Source organism: Muntiacus reevesi, chromosome 17 (genome assembly GCF_963930625.1).
Source record: "Muntiacus reevesi chromosome 17, mMunRee1.1, whole genome shotgun sequence".
In the NCBI taxonomy this organism is placed as follows: domain Eukaryota; kingdom Metazoa; phylum Chordata; class Mammalia; order Artiodactyla; family Cervidae; genus Muntiacus; species Muntiacus reevesi.
The window spans coordinates 48,861,202-48,880,161 of record NC_089265.1 but is presented as its reverse complement, the minus strand read 5'-3'; the positions used below and the strand labels follow the sequence as shown (position 1 = coordinate 48,880,161).

Genomic DNA, 18,960 nt, shown 5'->3' with positions numbered 1-18,960 from the left:
GTGAAAAAGTGAAAGTCATGCCGTTGTGTCTGACTCTTTGTGATCCCGTGGACTATAACCTGCCCAGCTCCTCTGTCCATGGAGTTCTCCAGGCAAGGGAGGACTAGAGTGGGTTGCCATTTCCTTCTCCAGGGGATCTTCCTGACCCAGGGATCCAACCCGGGTCTCCTGCGTTGCAGGCAGATTCTTTACCAACTGAGCCACCAGGGAAGCCTCAAGTTATACTTATATAACTGTCTATTTTAAATTGATAATAACTTACATTTTAATGCATTCTTAAGTTTTACATTTTTACTCCCTCCAAACGATTTGTTTTGATGTCAAAATTTACATCTGTTTATCCTGTGTGTCCCTTTACTATTTTATAGATTTTTTTTTACTTTTGTCTTTTAGCCTTCTTACTAACTTTATAAGTGATTAATTCATCATCTTTACAACAGTTGATTATTCTAAATTTTATTGTGTATTTATCTTTACCAGTGAGGTTAGGTTTTTCTGTTACTAACTCTTAATCTTTCTTTTCAGCCTAAAGAAGTTCCTTTAACACTTCTTATAAGGCAAGTTTAGAGGTGATCAACTCCTTTATGTTGTCTGGAAAACTCTCCTTCAATTCTGAATGACAGCTTTTCTGGATAGAGTATTTTTGATTGGAAGTTTTTTTCTTTCAGGACTTTGACTACATGCCAGTCTCTTCTGGTCCACAAAGTTTCTAAGAAGCTGCTGATGATCTTATAGGGATTCCCTTCATATAACAAGCTGTTTTTTCTTTCTGCTTTTAAGACCATCTCCTTGTCTTTAACTTTTGATACTTTAATTTTCATGTATTTTGTTGTAGGTGTCTCTTTGGATTCATCTGGATTGGAACTCTCTGGACTTCCTAGATCTGAATGTCTCTTTCCCCAGGTTACAGGAGTTTTCAGTCATTATTTCCGCAAATACATATTCTGCTCTTTTTTCTCTTTCTTTTCTCCTCCTGGGGCCCCTATAATGTGAATGGTGATCAGCTTGATGGTATCTCATGGGTCTTTTAAGCTATCTTCACTTTTTTTGCCCTCTTTCTTTTTTTGATTCTCTGTTTGGATGGGTCCCTGTCTTTGGGCTCACTGGCCGTTTCTCCTGCTCCATCTTGTCTGCTGTTGTATCCCCTCTTTTGAATTTTTCAGTTAAGTTGTATTCTTCAGCTCCATGACTTGTGTTTGGTAGTCTTATGCTTTCTTTCTTTAAGTTCTCACTGTGCATCCATTTTCCTCCAAGTTTAGTGAGCATATTTATGACCATTATTTTGAACTCTTTATCAGGTAAATCATTTACCTCCATCTCATTAAGGACTTTTTCTGAGGTTTATTCCTTGTTCTTTCATTTGGAACCTTTTCCTCTTTTTTTCATTTTCCTTGACTCTCTGTGTCAGTTTCCATACATAAGATTAAACAGCCAGTTTCCCCAGTCTTGAAGGAGTAACTTTGTATAGGGGATGAAGCTTGTCATTCAACCCTGGCTTAGATCTTGGCTGTTTCTCAAATCTTCATGATTCTATTTTAGTGGGTCCCAGTAGCTGAACTGTGCTAAAAACTTTCAGTGTCGCAAAGGGGAAGATCTCAGTCAGCACCTAGATTCAGGTTGATTGGAAGCCAGACCCTCAGGCAGCAGCTTTTAAAGTATAAAAACACATAGAGTTCTGAGAGACCACAAGTGTAAATCCTGCTGGCTGCCAGAGCCAGGTGATCTAGAAGTGTCCCCTGCGAGGTAGTCACAAAAATCAGGGTGCTAGACAAGTGCACAAGACCCTTTCTGGGAGATACCAGCCACCTGAAGTGAGATGGTTGGGGAATGCAGAGATGTCATCCACTGGCTTCTGTCCCAGGAGTACATTTTGGTAGAACTCTAGAGGGTGCCAAACCAGAAGTCTGCTCGCAGGCCCAAAGCTCCAAGCAAGCATATAGGCTTCCTTCACAAAGAGACTGGGTGCGTTTTAGTCTCCCCTCTGCACAGGTTCCCTTGAGATGGTGGTCAGCCACAAACTGCTGGTTGCAATTCCATAGGACCCAGGAATACAAGCTTTGCTGGCCCCCAGAGCTAGGTAATCAAGAGGGGTCCCCTGGGTTGCAGCCACGAAAACTGGGGAGCCAGACATAAAAGCTCCGCTTGGGGAGATACTGGTGCTTTGTAGCATGGCAGAGGGAAAGTGAAAAGATAGCACCCACTTTTCATCTCTTCAGAAGATTATAGTAGGTTCTTACATATGTATTTAATTAGAAGCCTGCTCTTCAAGTCACAGTTATGAAAATGAGCTAATATGTATTAGTTTCCATTGCTGCTGTAACAAGTAACCATTACTTTTGTGGCTCAACAAAACATTTATCTTCTCACCATTCTATAGGTTAGCAGTCTGGTTTCAGTATGGCTCAGCTGCTTCTCTGCTCCTGGTTTTACAAAGTTGGAATTAATGTGTCACAGGCTACATTCTTTCTGGAGGCTCTGGGAATGAATCTTCTCCAAGTTTATTCAGGTTGATGACAGAAGTTCAGAGCTGAGGTCTCTGTTTACTCATCAACCTGTAAGTTGGGGATAGTTCTCAGTTTCTAGAGACTGCATGCATTTCTTGGCTCATGGCCCCCTTCCTGCTTCTTCAAAGCCAGTTACTGTGGGTCAAATCCTTCTCTTATCTTGAATCTGTCTCTGTGATCCCCTCTTCTGCCTTATGCCTTCTCTGCCTCCTTCTACTGCATCCCTCTGATGTATACCTTGGGCCCATATGGATAATTCAGGAATAATCTCCATATTTTAAAGTCAGTTGATAGTATTCCATCTGTAAAATCTCTTGACAGCAATGAATGGGTGGTAATTTTGGGGAGACACTTTATAACTCTGCCATCACACTAACTAACCATTGTACACTTTTAGTGGTAAGATCCTAAAACATTGGCTTTAGTGAGTTTTTTATAAAGGTTTGGTATGTGGTGTGTTTTAGGGCTAGTGATAGAATCTCTATCACTCGGATTTTCCCTTACATTGAATACATGGGCTTAAAAGGTTCATAGGTATGATGCTGTAGATGGGTGGACACATCTCAGTGGAAACTGGGGTGGACACATAGGGGCTATACTCAAATTATATGGAATCAAGATTAGAATTTAGTTGTACTGATGTCTGGGCCAGGGTTATTTCTTCCCTGTCATTTATTCAGTTATTTACTTAATTATTCATTTATTAACTTATCTACTGATCAAAGAGTTATCAAGTGTCTATGAGACACATTTTGCTAGAGTCATGAGAATGTAAGCTTCCCTCATAGCTCAGGTGGTAAAGAATTTGCCTGCACTCTTTCAGTCTCTTGGTTGGAAAGACCCCCTGGAGAAGGAAGTGGCACCCCACTCCAATATTCTTGCCTGAAGAATTCCATGGACAGAGAAGCCTGGCAGGCTACAGTTCATGGAGTCACAAAGAGTTGGACATGACTGAGCAACGAACACTAACACATGAGATGTAAGACATTTACAGACTTTGTCCCCGTGGAACAAACTTTGTACTGAGGATACATACATCAAATAGTCCTACAACTAAATATATATTAATAGTATAATTGATATGAAAGTAGAGGCTTCCATGAAACCTATAGTAAAGAGATCTAATCTTGTCTGTAAGGATCAGGAAATGAAGTGTCATTTAATCTGAGATCCAGATAATAAGATTTAGCTGGGTGTAGATAATTATTGATGGAATAGTATTAGAGTGGGGGGAATGTCATATGGGAAAGTTATAGGGTCAAAGCAGAGGAGAGGAGTCAGGGAAAGTTAGTGTTGCTGCAAAATATGAAGGGAGGGAGAGAATGGCATGAGATGAGTTTAGAGACGTGGAGTGGTCAGATTGACCATAGCCTGATGACCATGGAAAGGAATTTCAGCTTTATCTTAGGTGAAATGGGAAGCCACGGAGGGGTTTAAACGGTTGAATCACATGTGAGCTTTGAATTTTGAGAAATAGCACTCTGGCCGAATCTATTCTGTGTAGAGATTAGAGGGAGAAGATGAGGACATGTGGAGTGTGAACATAAGCGGTACATTCAGTAAGGAGGTGGGAGCAGTTTGAGCCAGGTTGAAGGACAGAAAATGGATCCATATATATACATTTTCGAGGTAGAACTGTCTTGACTTGCTGATGGATCAGATATGGGACTGGTCAAGGGAAGATGATCAAGATGACTCTGTTCAGTTCTGTTCAGTCACTCAGTCATGTCTGACTCTTTGCGACCCCATGGACTGCAGCACACCAGGCCTCCCTGTCCATCACCAGCTCCTGGAGTTTACCCAAACTCATGTCCATTGAATTGGTGATGCCATCCAACCATCTTATCCTCTATTGTCCCCTTCTCCCGCTTTTAATCTTTCCCAGCATCAGGGTCTTTTCAGTGAGTCAGTTCTTCACATCAGGTGGCCAAAGTATTGGAGTTTCAGCTTCGCCACCAATCCTTCCAGTGAACACTCAGGACTGATCTCCTTTAGGGTGGACTGGTTGGATCTCCTTGCAGTTCAAGGGACTCTCAAGAGTCTTCTCCAACACCACAGTTCAAAAGCATCAATTCTTCTGTGTCTTCAGTTTTCTTTATAGTCCAACTCTCACATCCATACATGACTACTGGAAAAACCATAGCTTTGACTAGATGGACCTTTGTTGGCAAAGTAATGTCTCTGCTATTTAATGTGCTATCTAGGTTGGTCATAACTTTCCTTCCAAGGAGCAAGCGTCTTTTAATTTCATGGCTGCAGTCACCATCTGCAGTGATTTTGGAGCCCCCCAAAATAAAGTCTGTCACTGTTTCCACTGTTTGCCCCATCTATTTGCCATGAAATGATGGGACCAGATGCCATGATCTTAGTTTTCTGAATGTTGAGTTTTAAGCCAACATTTTCACTCTCCTCTTTCATTTTCATCAAGAGGCTCTTTCTTTCTTCACTTTCTGTTATAAGCGTGGTGTCATCTGCATATCTGAGGTTATTGATATTTCTCCTGGAAAAGCCTTGATTCCAGCTTGTGCTTCATCCAGCCCAGCATTTCTCATTATGTACTCTGCATATAAGTTGAATAAGCAGGCTGACAATACACAGCCTTGACGTACTCCTTTCCCGATTTGGAACCAGTCTGTTGTTCCATGGCCAGTTCTAACTGTTGCTTCCTGACCTGCATACAGATTTCTCAGGAGGCAGGTCAGGTGGTCTGGTATTCCCATCTCTTGAAGAATTTTCCACAGTTTGTTGTGATCCACACAGTCAAAGGTTTTGGCATAGTCAGTAAAGCAGAAGAAGATTTTTTCTGGAACTCTTGCTTTTTCGATGATCCAGTGGATGTTGGCAATTTGATCCCTGGTTTCTCTGCCTTTTCTAAACCCAACTTGAACATCTGGAATTTCACGGTTCATGTACTGTTGAAGTCTGGCTTGGAGAATTTTGAGGATTAATTTGCTAGTGTGTGAGATGAGTGCAACTGTACAGTAGTTTGAACATTCTTTGAGATTGCCTTTCTTTGGGAGTGGAATGAAAACTGACCTTTTCCAGTCCTGTGCCCACTGCTGAGTTTTCCAAATTTGCTGGCATATTGAGTGCAGCACTTTCACAGCATCATCTTTCACGATTTGAAATAGCTCAACTGTAATTCCATCAGCTCCACTAGCTTTGTTTGTAGTGATGCTTCCAAAGGTCCACTTGACTTCACATTCCAGGATGTCTGCTCTAGGTGAGTGATCACACCATCATGATTATCTGGGTTGTGAAGATCTTTTCTGTACAGTTCTTCTGTGTATTCTTGCCACCTCATCTTACTATCTTCTGCTTCTGTTAGATTCATGCCATTTCTGTCCTTTATCGTGCCCATCTTTGCATGAAAAGTTCCCTTGGTATCTCTAATTTTCTTGAGGAGATCTCTAGTCTTTCCCATTCTATTGTTTTCACTATTTCTTTGCATTTATTGCTGAGGAAGGCTTTCTTATCTCTCCTTGCTTCTAATGATACAAGTCAGTTAAAAATTACATTTCTGTATATAACAAAACTTACATTTTTTTGATATTTATATTTTATTATGTTGCAACAGTTATGGATTTGTGTCAAGAAAATCCTATTGAATCTCACCTGGAAAGAATTTGTTTTAATGCATTTGTCAAAGGAGCTTATGGAATTTGTATTTTTTTATGGTCTTCAGCACTGTAATGTTTCTGTGTTCCCTGTATCTCTGTTCTATTTCTTCCTCATTTCATTGAGGCTAGAGAATGCAAATGATGACTTCCAAGACAAGGAGAAATTAGCATGAAAGGGACATGACGTGCTCATTTCTTATTAATCACTGCCTCATTTCCTTTAGGTCCTATCTGATTTCCTTTGCCCACGTGGCCCATTGGTCACTACTAATTCTCATAGTGATATTGAAATACACTCCTAGTGTGATCCCACAAAACACTATGTGGCCATGCTCAGTAGCTCTGGGTAGAGATTGCTCTATTCACAAGAGACAGCATGGACCTTGGGCCAGACATTGTCAGGTGACCTATATAATCCTGATGTAAGCTTCATGATCACAGCCTGAAGCTTGTTTCAACAGACAACTTCCTTGGCTCTTATATTTTTCTTGGAGACTTTGATATCAGATGGTCTGGATTTAAATTAATCCCAGACCTTCTGTTTCACCAATGGGGTGCTTAAAGCATTTACCTCATCTACATTCTCATTTGTAGAGAGAATAAAATCAGGCTATTGGCAATATTGAATGAGATAGCTCATATAAAGAATTGAGCACAGTGCTTAGTACATAGGAAGCATTCCATGTATGGGAGTTACTCTTTCTGTTGTTATGAAGGGTAGTTCCTCACATATTATTAATTCTTTCCTTTTACTCTTCTCTGGTAATGACAGTTTAGAGGACGAGGGGTTCTTTCTTTTAGAAGGAAAAGAAGATTCTGAGCCAGTCCTCGTCCCCTAGTCTTGCAAACAGGCTTTGCCAGATTTCTTCTCTAGTCATGGACATCCCGGGGAAGAGAAGCTATGGGCTGCCTCCTCTCATGTGAGCTAATCTGATAGTTGAGCCCTGCTTAGTACTCTGTCCTTTGATTTAGTTGGCTCAGTGCAGCCATCAATCCCTTGGGTACTGAAGCAAATACAGCCTCCTCAGCACTCTGTCTGAATGAATGCTTCCTGCATTAGTTGGCAGGAGGCCACAAGTTGACTTCATGGGGTCCTTAAGTAAGTCAATTAGCCTCTCTGAAAAGAAAGTTGAAGATTCAAAAAATAAAGAGGTTGAAGAAGGGCGATAGCCCATCCTAAGCCCTTTGTGAGTTGAACTCTGGGGTCTTCCCATTCCCTTCCTTCACTTGCTCACCTTGCCCACTCTTTGCCTCTCAGTCCACAAGCCCTTTGGTGGTTTTGCCCTTTGTACCGTTCTCTCTCTCAAGAATCCTTCTCCAACATCCTCACCTTCTTTGACTTACACATTCCTGCTTATCTTTCAAGACTCATGTCTAACGTAACTTCTCACTGAAGTCCTCTTATTCATTCATTCCACATATATTTACTAAGCAAGGCACTGTGTTAGACACTGTTCAAGGCACTGCGTTAGACAAAGATGGAAAAACCCCAGCTCCTGGGGTGCTGAGGGAGAGACTGACAACAAACAAGTCAATGAACTGTAGAATGTCATGTTTGTGGTGCTATACCAAAAAGGTGGGCAGGTGTGGGGCGAATGGGAGAAGGAGCTGCTTCTGAGAAAGCTGTTTTTGAACTAAGATCTGTAGGATGAGAAGATATCAGCCATGTGAAGAGCAGGGTTCTGGATGCACAAATATGTTAGTTTTGTTTGGAGAACAAAAAGAAGGTTGGTATGATTAGAATATGATGAACAAGGAAGCATGAGAAGATATCAGAAAGGTCTCAGGTAAGGAGTTCAGATTTTATTCTGAGTGAATAGGGAGAGGCGAAATCAGATTTTGTGTTTATAATAGCACTCTGCCATCTGTGTGGAGCATGGATGGGGGGAAAACCAGAGAGCCTGGTTAGGAGGCTCTGGCAGTAGTTCAGGGTAGAGAGGATGGTGCTTTGATCCATAATTACAGCTACAGAGTGGGGAGGAGTCACTTAGAGACACATCATGGAGGTCAGTGGGATCTTGCCAATGGATTGGGTTTGAGGGTAGCAAAAAGAGAAATCCTAAGGTTTAGGTTTGAGCAACTGGTGGATGGATGGATTTTTAGATGTATTTTAATACCATATGCTGAGATGGGAGGCAGTCTATGATAACGTTTAGGGGATTGGCAAGTCTAAAGTCTATTTTGGACATGTTAATTTTGAGATGCCTGTTAGCCATCTGAAGGGAAATGGCAGGTAGCTATTTGGATCTACAGGTGGGAATCTTGAGGGAAGACATCAGAAATATGTATAAATATATCCTCCCCCTACATGAGGAGTGAATTTGTCCCTCCTCTGCAGGATTAAATTAGAAACCCAACAGATCCTAGGTTCTCCTGTCTCTGCAAGTACCACATTATATCAAACGTTAAGATTCACCTTTGTCCCACGTTAATTATGTGATTCCTTAAGTGTTGAGCTGCAGTTGACTAGTTTGATATGTTGCATTTTGTAGATATTTAATTAAACTATCGTTTGATTTTGCACATTTTAAAGGCAAATCTGTTTTGAATGTTTCATGTTATTTTTGGATACCCTTGGAAAGCTTATCATGTGAGACATGGTACATTTAACCCTTAATTAGTAAAGTGAGTGTGCGTGCTCTTTTCGACTCCCAGCAATATTTTGTTGCTTTTAAAAAGGACTTTCAGTAGCTTCATATTATAACCACGTATTTTGGTTTGTTTACCACTGGACCATAAGCTTGAAGAGGGCACGAAGGACCTCAGTGCTTGGTATATAGACAGAAATTCAAAGTTTGTTTATAGACGCAATTCACTTGGATTAATAAGGAGAAAGAAAAAGCCCAGTCCAGGAATATGGTGTGCTTTCTATCCACCCTTGGGAAAAGGCTCTTACCCCTGTCTTGCAATGTATGTAATATGGACTTGTTTTCTCCTTGGCACTCATAAAAGGGAGGCAGTGTTGTACAGAAAGTTGATGTTCTGGGCTTGATTTTAATCCATACCCTTGACAGTTGTGAATCTTGCAACAGAAAGTTATTTTCTGTAGGTCGCTCTGATTTTTGTGGGGGCAAAATTAAATGAAGCCATTTTAGTAAAACTCTGCCAGCTTAAAAACACTGTATTCTTATAGCATATTCTTTTCTAAAAAGTGTCTTAAAATTCAGACCTCAGGGAATGTTTCTGGAAACTTCTAGAAGTGGAGATGCAAAATATCTTTTGTTGCCTGCCATCTGACCTGGAAAAAGCCAAGAGTTGCAACAATTGTTGTGGTGAGGGACTCAATGATGGCCCTTTAGAGAAGAAATCTTGCAAGAAAATCCTTCAGCAATAAGACAGTTAAAGATCTTTCTAAGTCTCTTATAGGAAGAAGGTAGGAAGGAACAGCTGGAGTTCCCAGGTCCCAGACTTGCCCTAGGAGATTCAGTGATGCTGTGCAGCTGTATCCTTCTTGCCCAAGAATGGACTTTGGGCCAGATCTTTGCCTCTCATGATGAAGAGGATACATGATTTTATGGTTTATAGCCCCAATGCTATTGCCAAATTGCTCCATTGAGCCATAGTGAAATTAAGTCCATCTTGGCTATGCCTTGCTAAATTTGTCAGTGGCTCCAAAATATTCCGCCAAGAATTTCAGATTTTACAGGTTTTAACAAAAATAACTTTGGAAGTGGACATCAACCAGGGAAGAAAAACGGTTTATACTTTGTCATCGACACATACTGACTGAATTTGGAGCCCAGGCCCAGCTTGGGACAGGTGAGGTCGAACTGCAGCTGGCCTTTGTGTTCCCCTCCCATTTTGTGTTAGAAAATTGCCTCCAGTTTTCTCTAATTGTCAAATTGCTGTCTGTCACTGCCCCTTGTGTGAAGCTGAATGATCATATGAAAGCAGTTAAGAATGCATGCCCACTTACATTTTAGCTGTGATATTTTTTCTACATGAGGGGGATGTTAAATACTTATATACTCAGATGTGCCTATAGTGTTCATCACTTGATGGAGAAATTTTAATTTAGTAGTTACTACAACAGTTACTTTCCCTTCTGTATGAAGCACTCAGTTTGCAAATTCCTCAAAATGAAGAGTAGACTGCTGTGTGGAAATGAGGAGTCTGATAGAAGAGATGCGTAGCGTGATGATGGAGCTCTAATATTGGCTGAAAGGTGAGAGAGTGCTGATCAATCCACAGATGGATATTAATGAATAGCAAGGTCTTCCATGGGTATGGAAATTAAAAAGGATGGGCACACTATCCATCTTATGGAAAATGTAAAAATGTAGATTCTTCTTGACTGATCCATCTCATCTTGAATTACTGTTCTTTGTAGCAATGGGGTAATTAGTTAAAACCATTAAAACAATCAGCTTGCTTCCCTGAGCAACTCTTGGGCAGCAGATTTGCTGGTAATGCTTCTCCTGCTTTAGTTCCATCTGCTTAGTTAATCTCCTCAGCCATCCTCCAAGATCCAATACCAGTCTAAACTGCTCTAGGAAACGCCCTGACTAATCCAATTCAAAGTGATTTCTACCTGTCTGAACTTAACTTACTCATCTGAGATTTTGAAGTCACTCCTTAGGATTATTGGTCTTACTGTTGAATTTTATTTTTATTATTCTGAGTCTGGTTATGCAATCCCAATCAATTTACTTCAAGTCCATACGCCTCAGCTTTCTTGTTTATAAACAGAGGATACTACATGTACTTCTGCTCTAGAATTTTTTGTGAGACTTAAAGGAGTATATTTATTGGGTTGGCCAAAAAGCTCTTTCAGGTTTTTCTGTACCATCTTAGGGGAAACTTGAATGAACTTTTTGGCCAACCCAATATATCTACACACACACACACACTGTATTCCCATATTGTACAGCACATAGTAAATGGTCAATAAAATTAGTTTCTCCCAACCTCCATAATGGGACTTCATGGCAATAGAAGCTCTTTCTTGTACCTTTTTGTATCCCCAAATCTTTAAACCTAATCAGAGCTCGATATGTGTGTCCCTTCTGTTGATTTCTCATTTCTTTTTTGCAAAAGGCAGGGCATTGAACCTTCAGGGCTAGTGACCATCACAAGCAGGGTTCACAAATGTCTATGATCCATGGTTGTTTATTTGCTAACTATACAGTTCTACCCTGTGACATGTACTAGAGACTAGTTTTAAACAAAGTCATCTTCTAGACATCCAGGGATACAGCCACTGATAATGATGCACAGGATATCAGCCAACTGAACAAGGCCATCTTCTATAACGCCTCTCACACTCCCCACCTCTTTGAGCCCAGCACCATGGTCCCCACCCTTTCATACACCCACAGGTAGGTGTGCGGTAGCCCATGCCCTGGGGGAAGCCAGGGAAAGAGCAGGTCCAGATGGCTCTTTCACTGGACATTGCGTCTGTACACTGCAGTAGCAACTGCACCATGCTTGTGTAGATTTTTTCACAACCTGCTTACTAAAAATGGGACTTAACAGTCATTCATGACCAAACCCTGTTCCTTTCTTCTATTGCTGTTACATTCTCCTTTTTTCAGTTCCCACCTCTGTTCACCCTTTCTTCCCAACCTTATTTATATGCTTCATTCACCTCCACCCTTTCTTCCATATTCAGCTTCTGTATGGAAACAGAAGTTTCTCATGACCCTCACGCTTTCAGAGATGTTTGCACATGGTTATGAACAGATCAAATAAACAGGAACTTAGGTTAATTTAATAGAAAAAATAAAATATGGAATAACATTGATTTTGGCCAGTATCAATTACAACCATTCTACTATATTTTACAAAAAAACAACTGAACATTTTACACATGTACAGTATTTTTCAGTAAAAGTGAATTTGGATTTAACAATGGATCACTAATGAAAAGACGAAAGAAAACAGAAAATAGGACTTCTGGCTCTAGGTTAGAGTATTTAAGTCTCCAAACTTTGTACTATCCATTACATATATCTCATTATGAATATATATATTTATACATAATATATAACATTAACTTAAACTTTGAAAGCATTATGTTCTAGTTAATAATATTCTGTAGATAAACGAGGCAGTAACCACTAGTAGTTAAACCAGTATTCCCACAATGTGTGCCTGCATGGTCAGTGAGACATGGAGCACATGTTGGTGGACCCCAATGGTTTGGACTGTCAGATTGATGGTTATCTGTCTAAGAACACAGACATCATTTTTATTTTTCCCTTCATAGTAACTTTGTGCCTCAAATATTATGGGCGGGTTCAGTTAAATAGATTCTTCTGCAGGCAGATCTGGTTTCACCATCTACTTGGCCTTGCTTTAGGCTCTCACTCACTTTTGTCCACTTAAGAGACTGCAACTTTAAATATAAGACTCTACATGCCATACCCAGGACTAACTTGCTTTCTTCAGGTCAGAAGGGCCTGCAGTGTTACGAAGAGAAAAAAATTACTCAAAAAAAATCAGTTGATCCCCTAGTTATATATGGATCATTACATGACTTAGTATCACTGCAGTGCTATTAAAAGGGTCATTAGATTTTGTACTCATTATTTACCTTGGGTTAAATGTTAACTTTGATGTCTTGCAATACAAATTTTCAAGTTAGGCTTTTTTACTAGCTTGCTTCTTGGATGGGGACCTTAGTTAGCATCCATTTCCCAGGATAACCTATATCGATATCATTCCTCCTCTCTCATCTTGGAAGTGAGGCTGTCTGAAGCCTAAAGCCTGCAAGATGGCTGGTCACTCTCAAAGCAAATGAGGTCACCAATGGAGCTTTGATATGAAACATGAAGAAACTTGATATTAGTCTCTGCTCTCCTAAATAGAGAAACTCAAGAGTTATAAAAAGATCTATCAAGCTTCCTCATTTCTGACCACTGATCCAAAGAGTATTCACATAAGTCAGTCTGCTAGATTCCAGGATGTGTTTGGGGACTCATAGAAAACCAGTGAATATATTTCTAGGAAAACAGATGGTCTCATTGACATTCCGTGGACAGGTGTATCAGCATGGTTATAGAGAGACAGAGGAGTGGGGAAAGAACAGAACCAGGAAGGTACAATCATGCTGCCCATATTCCATTTCCAGTTTTATTTTCTTAAAATGATAAGATGAAAAACACTTCTAATAAGCACCATTGAAAAATGTTGCCCTGCCAACTTGGGCGCGGGCTTAAATATTATTTAAATAAATTCCATTTCTTAAAAAATACAGGACCTTTTAGAAACTTTTGACTCTAGGAAGAAATTTCCTTCATCATATCCAAAACACTTCCCACTACAACACATGGAATTTCTGATGGCCTTAAAAAAATGCTATGGGGTAATGGCTGAATAGCACCAAGAGCATGTGCAGGGTTTACGAGTGAACACTCTGGATTTGGGCGAGCTGGATCAGTCTTAGCTATTCTGTGAATCTTTGCATTCTGTCCATCACCAATTTGACTATGCAGAGCAATCCCATTTGACCAGCTGTATGTAAAATAACCGAATCTACCATGGAAAAGCCAGTAGCAGCAAGTCTATCGGATGAAACCAGTGGAGCAGACTTATCAAGTGGGCATAATGCCCAAACCAGCACATAATGCATGAAGTAAATTATGTGTGGAAAGTATCAATGGCCAGCTGTGAAAAACCAAGACAAATGACCTGAACACAACTCTGTGGGATGTTCTTAATGCCCTTAGGTCCAGTTTTCTGCCATTTCCCCCAACAGTGGACTCAAGCGTGAAAAATGATGGATGCAAGAGCTTTTTGTTTCATTCTGATCTATGTCTGCTCTTGTGATGTTTTTGAAAAGGGATTTTTAGGCGTCTCAAAGGGGGAAGCAAGCAAGTAAATGCAAAAGGAAAAAAAAAAAAAACAACAAAAACGGACCTTCAAAAACAGGGCAGGAAATCAGATCATTACTTTAACGTCAAATTTTGGCATCAGATGCTTTGGTCATACAATACTGTCTCTGTGGTTCTGGCTGTTTAGCACGAAACACCCAGTTATAAAAGGTAGGCTTGTTGTAGGTTTATTTCTTTTTCCATTTAAGTTCTGACAGAACAGTTCACCATCTCCCTGCACAAATTGGAGCGAGAGAGAAAAAGAGAGCAAGAAAGAGAGAGGTGGCTTGCTTTTTTTTTTTTTTTGCTTGTTTTTTTTCTTTTTAATAATAATATGGAGTAATCTATAAGTCTACAGGAACAAAGAAATCTAGGATGGCAGCTCAGCCTTGGAATGTACATGTTTTGCAGCACAGTTGTTGAAGAACCTTCCGTTGGCACAGATTGTTCTTTTTCACTAGCATACAGAAGCCTCCTTCCGCCCAGGACTCTTCCGTTGCTTTTCCAGGAATTCAGCAAGAGACAGGGGAAGTTGAGGACGAGAGCAGCATGATGGACACACATGGAAGAAGGTTGTGATTGGCCAGAGAGGCAGATTGGGGGGATTGGAAGAGATCATTCGGGAGCAGTCAACAGGAGGAAATTTGGTCCACCCAAAGTGATTTCAGTCAACAGCATTGTTTTTCAAGAAGCATTGTTTTGCAGTCCAACGGTAAATGTGATTGGTATCCATTTATGAAAAGGAAAAAAGATTAGAAAAAGAATAAATTAGAAATCAATAAAAATACAAGCGAGGATTTTTCTTTCTGGAATTACCTAGAGCAGAGCATCTTCACTCATTTACACCATATTTCATTGAGTCTAAGACACTGGATTTCAGATACACCACTTTTTTAAGTACTGCCAAGAAAAATTCTTATTAAATGGTGACACAATAACCTTTTGTCAGCATATTAGTTTTATGCTTATTAAAGTATTTTTATAACATACTGTTTTTTCCTGGGCTTATGTAATAACTCTTCCTTTGAATATTGAGAAATAGTTTAACTTTTTAAAGCTATTAGGAAGTACAATTAAATGCCACATAAGTAGGAGTGATCATGTGCCTCAGTTGACTAGATATATCTGTGACTAAGTCACAGGCAATGACAACTACATCACATCAACCTGTGGATCAAAGCAGTTGCAAGCTGCCATGAATTATAAGATGCATCTAATTCCAGAGCTTTAAAATATACTAAAAAAGTATGTCTTAGAATCACTGAAATATGACAGTTGAAAGAAAATAACACATCCCTAATAGCACATGGTGATTACCATGTGATTTGAGAAGCCAAGTGAGCCATCAATGATCTCATTCTTTAACCTACCTGAAAATGGACTCATCACAAATCATGGTTCTTCATTTTCCACTTTTGCCCACAATCCTGACACTCCACTTTTACCAAAGTGCCATTGGCATAAATGATTCCGTGCTTACCATGGTTTAGGGAAAGCAATTGAAAGATCATAAACCTTGAAATGCCTGTTACCAAGTACTATGGGTGAACCTCTCAAGTCATAGTGCATCTTTTGGGTCAATGGCTTAAAAATCTTCCTTGGTTTTTCAGTTACTGACTTACACAAATTCTGATCATATTCAGATAGAGGGGGATCAGCTTTTAACGTGAGGGTAAGGATCACTGGCTGATAATTAGGAAGTAATACTTACATGGTACCTGGGGTGTCATCACTCCTAGTCTTCTTACCTGAGTGTTGTGTGGTGAGAATTAGCCCTGGCCATGAAAAGCCTGAATGCAGAGCCTGAGCACGTCTGCCTGTCCCTGCCAGGTCAATCATACCTTAGAAGAGCTATGAAGAGGCAAAGTCATTTAGATGCTCTGTGGATATGAGAGCATAAATGATTTCCCTATTGGTGCCATCACATGCTCAGATATTTTTGTTGTTTGAGATTCCTAATGGGAAGTTATCAGATAACCATATGAGGGCAACAGTATTATCCTTTTTATTTTTACAAATGAGGGCAGTGAGGCCAAAAAAACCTCATAACCTGTCCAGCTGGGGTCTAGATAAGAATGATGCATTCTGACTTCTGAATCTACCTTCTCCCAACCATAGCACTCTTCTGCCTCTTGTGAAATTTCCAGAAGAGGAACCATGCAAAGGAACACAAAGATTAAACGCAGGGAAATTATTTTATCAGGGAAAACGGTTCCAAATGCATCATTTTTTATTTTCCTATTTCCCTAACAGTTTTAGAACATGTTTAGAACAATGGTGGTTCAAATATTTTATTTCTACACTGTTGAGATGCACATCTGCATTAAGTCTAGGCACAAATTTAAGAGTCCTCTCTTCACGAATTATATCTAGAGTCAAAACTCACAAGAGATTGGAGTTGGAATAATTTAAATTGATTCATTTTATGGGTAAGGAAATGGTGGAGGCTAAAAAAGTGAGAGAACTTGGCATTTGCCAAATTATCAGAGCGAATGGCCGCACATTAAAAACACTTGAGAAGCTTCTAAAGCTATCAGTGCTTTACCCCAAGACCAGTTTAAATGAATTTGGGGGAAGGTGTGGGGTCCTGGCCTTTTGGTTGAGAACTACTGGTGCAATGAAAAGAAAAATGGACCAATATTAGCATTAGAACCAATCTGTAAGTGGTTTTCTCATTAGACAGATGCCTACCTATCACGGCTTAATAAAAGATTCAGATGCCATTTGATTGTTATTTACATATCAAAATTATAAACAATCCAAATAAGAGGAGAGTGGCAATAAACTGTGGCATATCCACAAGATAGACTATTAAGCTATTATTAAAAGTGAAGTTTCTGAAGATTTTGTAAAAACATAGGGTGGCATTTATCTAATGCTTAGAGCAGAAAGCAAGGTACAAAACTCTATGTGGTATTTTAAAAATCTAGCAAGAAGTACATATGACAGAAGACTGGAAAACAATACAATATGTAGCCTTTTCTAGTTAGTGTTTGTATGATTCCAACTATATGCCACTCTGGGAAAGTCAAATCTATGATGACAGTGAAAAAAAAATCAGTGGTTTCCAGAGGGAGGGAAGAAAGAAGGGATAGGCAGAGCACAGAGGATTTTCAGGGTCGTGAAGGGTGATCTGTATGATATTACAGTGGCGGATACTTGTATTTATACATTTGTCCAAACTCATAGAACACCAAAAGTGGACCCTAATGTAAACTGTAGATTTTAGTGACAATGATGTGTCAGTGTTGGTTCATCAACTGTAACAAACATACCACTCTGGTGAGGGATACTGATAGTGAGCGAGTGTATGTGTGTATGTATGTAGCGTGGTCAGAGGATATATGGGAATTCTCTGTACTTTCTGCTGAATTTTGCTCTAAACCCGAAGCTCTAAAGTTTTCAAGAACAAAGTCTACTAATTAAGAAAAATTAACTCATGCCATCTTGGTCAGTGGATGCCTTAGTTCTTCTTGCAGTTAAAACAACCAGAAAACTAAACCCATTGAGGATATAAGTTCAAGGAACACCAACAAGACATTAGCATGTCCTATCTGAGACATGCTTGATAGTTAATATTTTCAAGTGGAAATATATATTAGACCTTAACATGGAAGGATCACACTGTTCTCAGAAGATCAAAATAAGTAATTGTACTCACCGTCCTTGCAGATGGCCCCCATCTGACACATTCCTAAGTCTAAGAGATACCCACTGGGACAGCTTGTGCAGTTCTTGATCCCTGGACCATTGCATGTCAAACAGCTGGCGTCACATCTATGGGGAGAATGTACAATGCATCATTCTCTCACACGTCAGGCTCAGGAAAAGGTGTGTTTACTGTCAGTCTCTTAACATCTTAAATGTAATTCTCCCTTTGAAGATGCCACAAAAATATTTCCTGAAATGCATTGCTTGAATTGACAACATTAAAGAAAACCTAGCAGGTAGACCGGTTTTAAAGAGGAGAGAGCATGCACTTGAAACAGAAATACAACTTTAGAAGTTTTAAAGTGCTCCTGAGGCACACACACACAAACCAGTTGGGTTTAAAGCTGCAGAGAGGTGGTGGCCATAGGTAAATGTTTCTACCTTATTTTTCATTAGTAATTGTACGTTTCATATTATTTATGAAAGCAGTCAAATAAGGAACCCAGTCGCCACACGCTGGGGCTTAAATGGGGGGTTGGGGTGGGAATCTGCTTACTTTTTGCAGGATTTGTATCCATTTTCTGAAGAGTGGTCAAAGTAGTAGCTGGTACTACAGCTCTGCACGCATCTCCGCTCCTCCATGAAGTAGCCCCCTGTGCAGTTGATACACCCGTCAGCGCCCGCTCCTTAAAAGCAGACAAATGCAGGGAACAGAAACACATCTCAGAAAAGGTTGCCCAGCAGGCTTCTTTTTGCATAATGGGTGAAAATGGCATTCATAGGTTGCAGTGTTGAGACCTGTAACATTTGTGCTTTTCCTTATGTTCTCTGGGGGAAAACTGCTTCAGTTTTAGATGAAACCCATTTGCCAAAAAACATCAAACCTCTTTGGAAAGCGAAGGAGGTATCGCTGGGACATGTTAAGTTTTTAGTGAGGTTAGGCTGCTGATGACTGACGTTTGAGAACGCATGATGATTGTCAGAAGAGCTCCATGCTTCTCCAACATTTACACTAAAATCATCAAGAGGTTGCCTGCGCACGTCTTGCGTCTACCCTTGGCTTCCTTTGAATGTATTTTCAACACAGAAGTTTGAGTACTACTGTTACATTTAAAATCGAACCCAGATAGGAAAAGACAAATACCTCATGATCTCACATAAGTGTGGAATCTAAAAAAGAAGTCAAACTTATGAAAGCGGAAGCAGAATGGGGGCTGTCAAGGACCTGGGGTGGGGAAATGAGACCTGGATCCACGGGTACAGCTTCAGTTATGCAGGATGAATAAGTTTTGGAAATCTAACGTACGCCGTGGTAACTATAGTTAATACTGTATTGTATAGTCAAAACTCAGCTAAGAGAGTTGATCTTAA

The 18,960-nt window shown here is 40.0% G+C and overlaps 1 protein-coding gene across 4 annotated transcripts in view; it reads right to left on the bottom strand.

The window, feature by feature from the left end:
• PCSK5 (proprotein convertase subtilisin/kexin type 5) overlaps positions 1-18,960 on the bottom strand; it is a 498,339-nt gene that overhangs the window by 135,076 nt on the left and 344,303 nt on the right. For 3 of the 4 annotated variants that reach the window (XM_065908244.1, XM_065908247.1, XM_065908246.1), the window contains exons 19-20: positions 18,146-18,275; positions 17,600-17,715 (exon numbers count right to left, since the gene is read on the bottom strand). In XM_065908244.1, the coding sequence (XP_065764316.1) occupies positions 17,600-17,715; positions 18,146-18,275 (246 nt within the window). Of the gene's footprint in view, positions 1-11,796; positions 14,438-17,599; positions 17,716-18,145; positions 18,276-18,960 lie in introns of those variants that run through there. The other variant, XM_065908248.1, reaches the window with a different exon arrangement.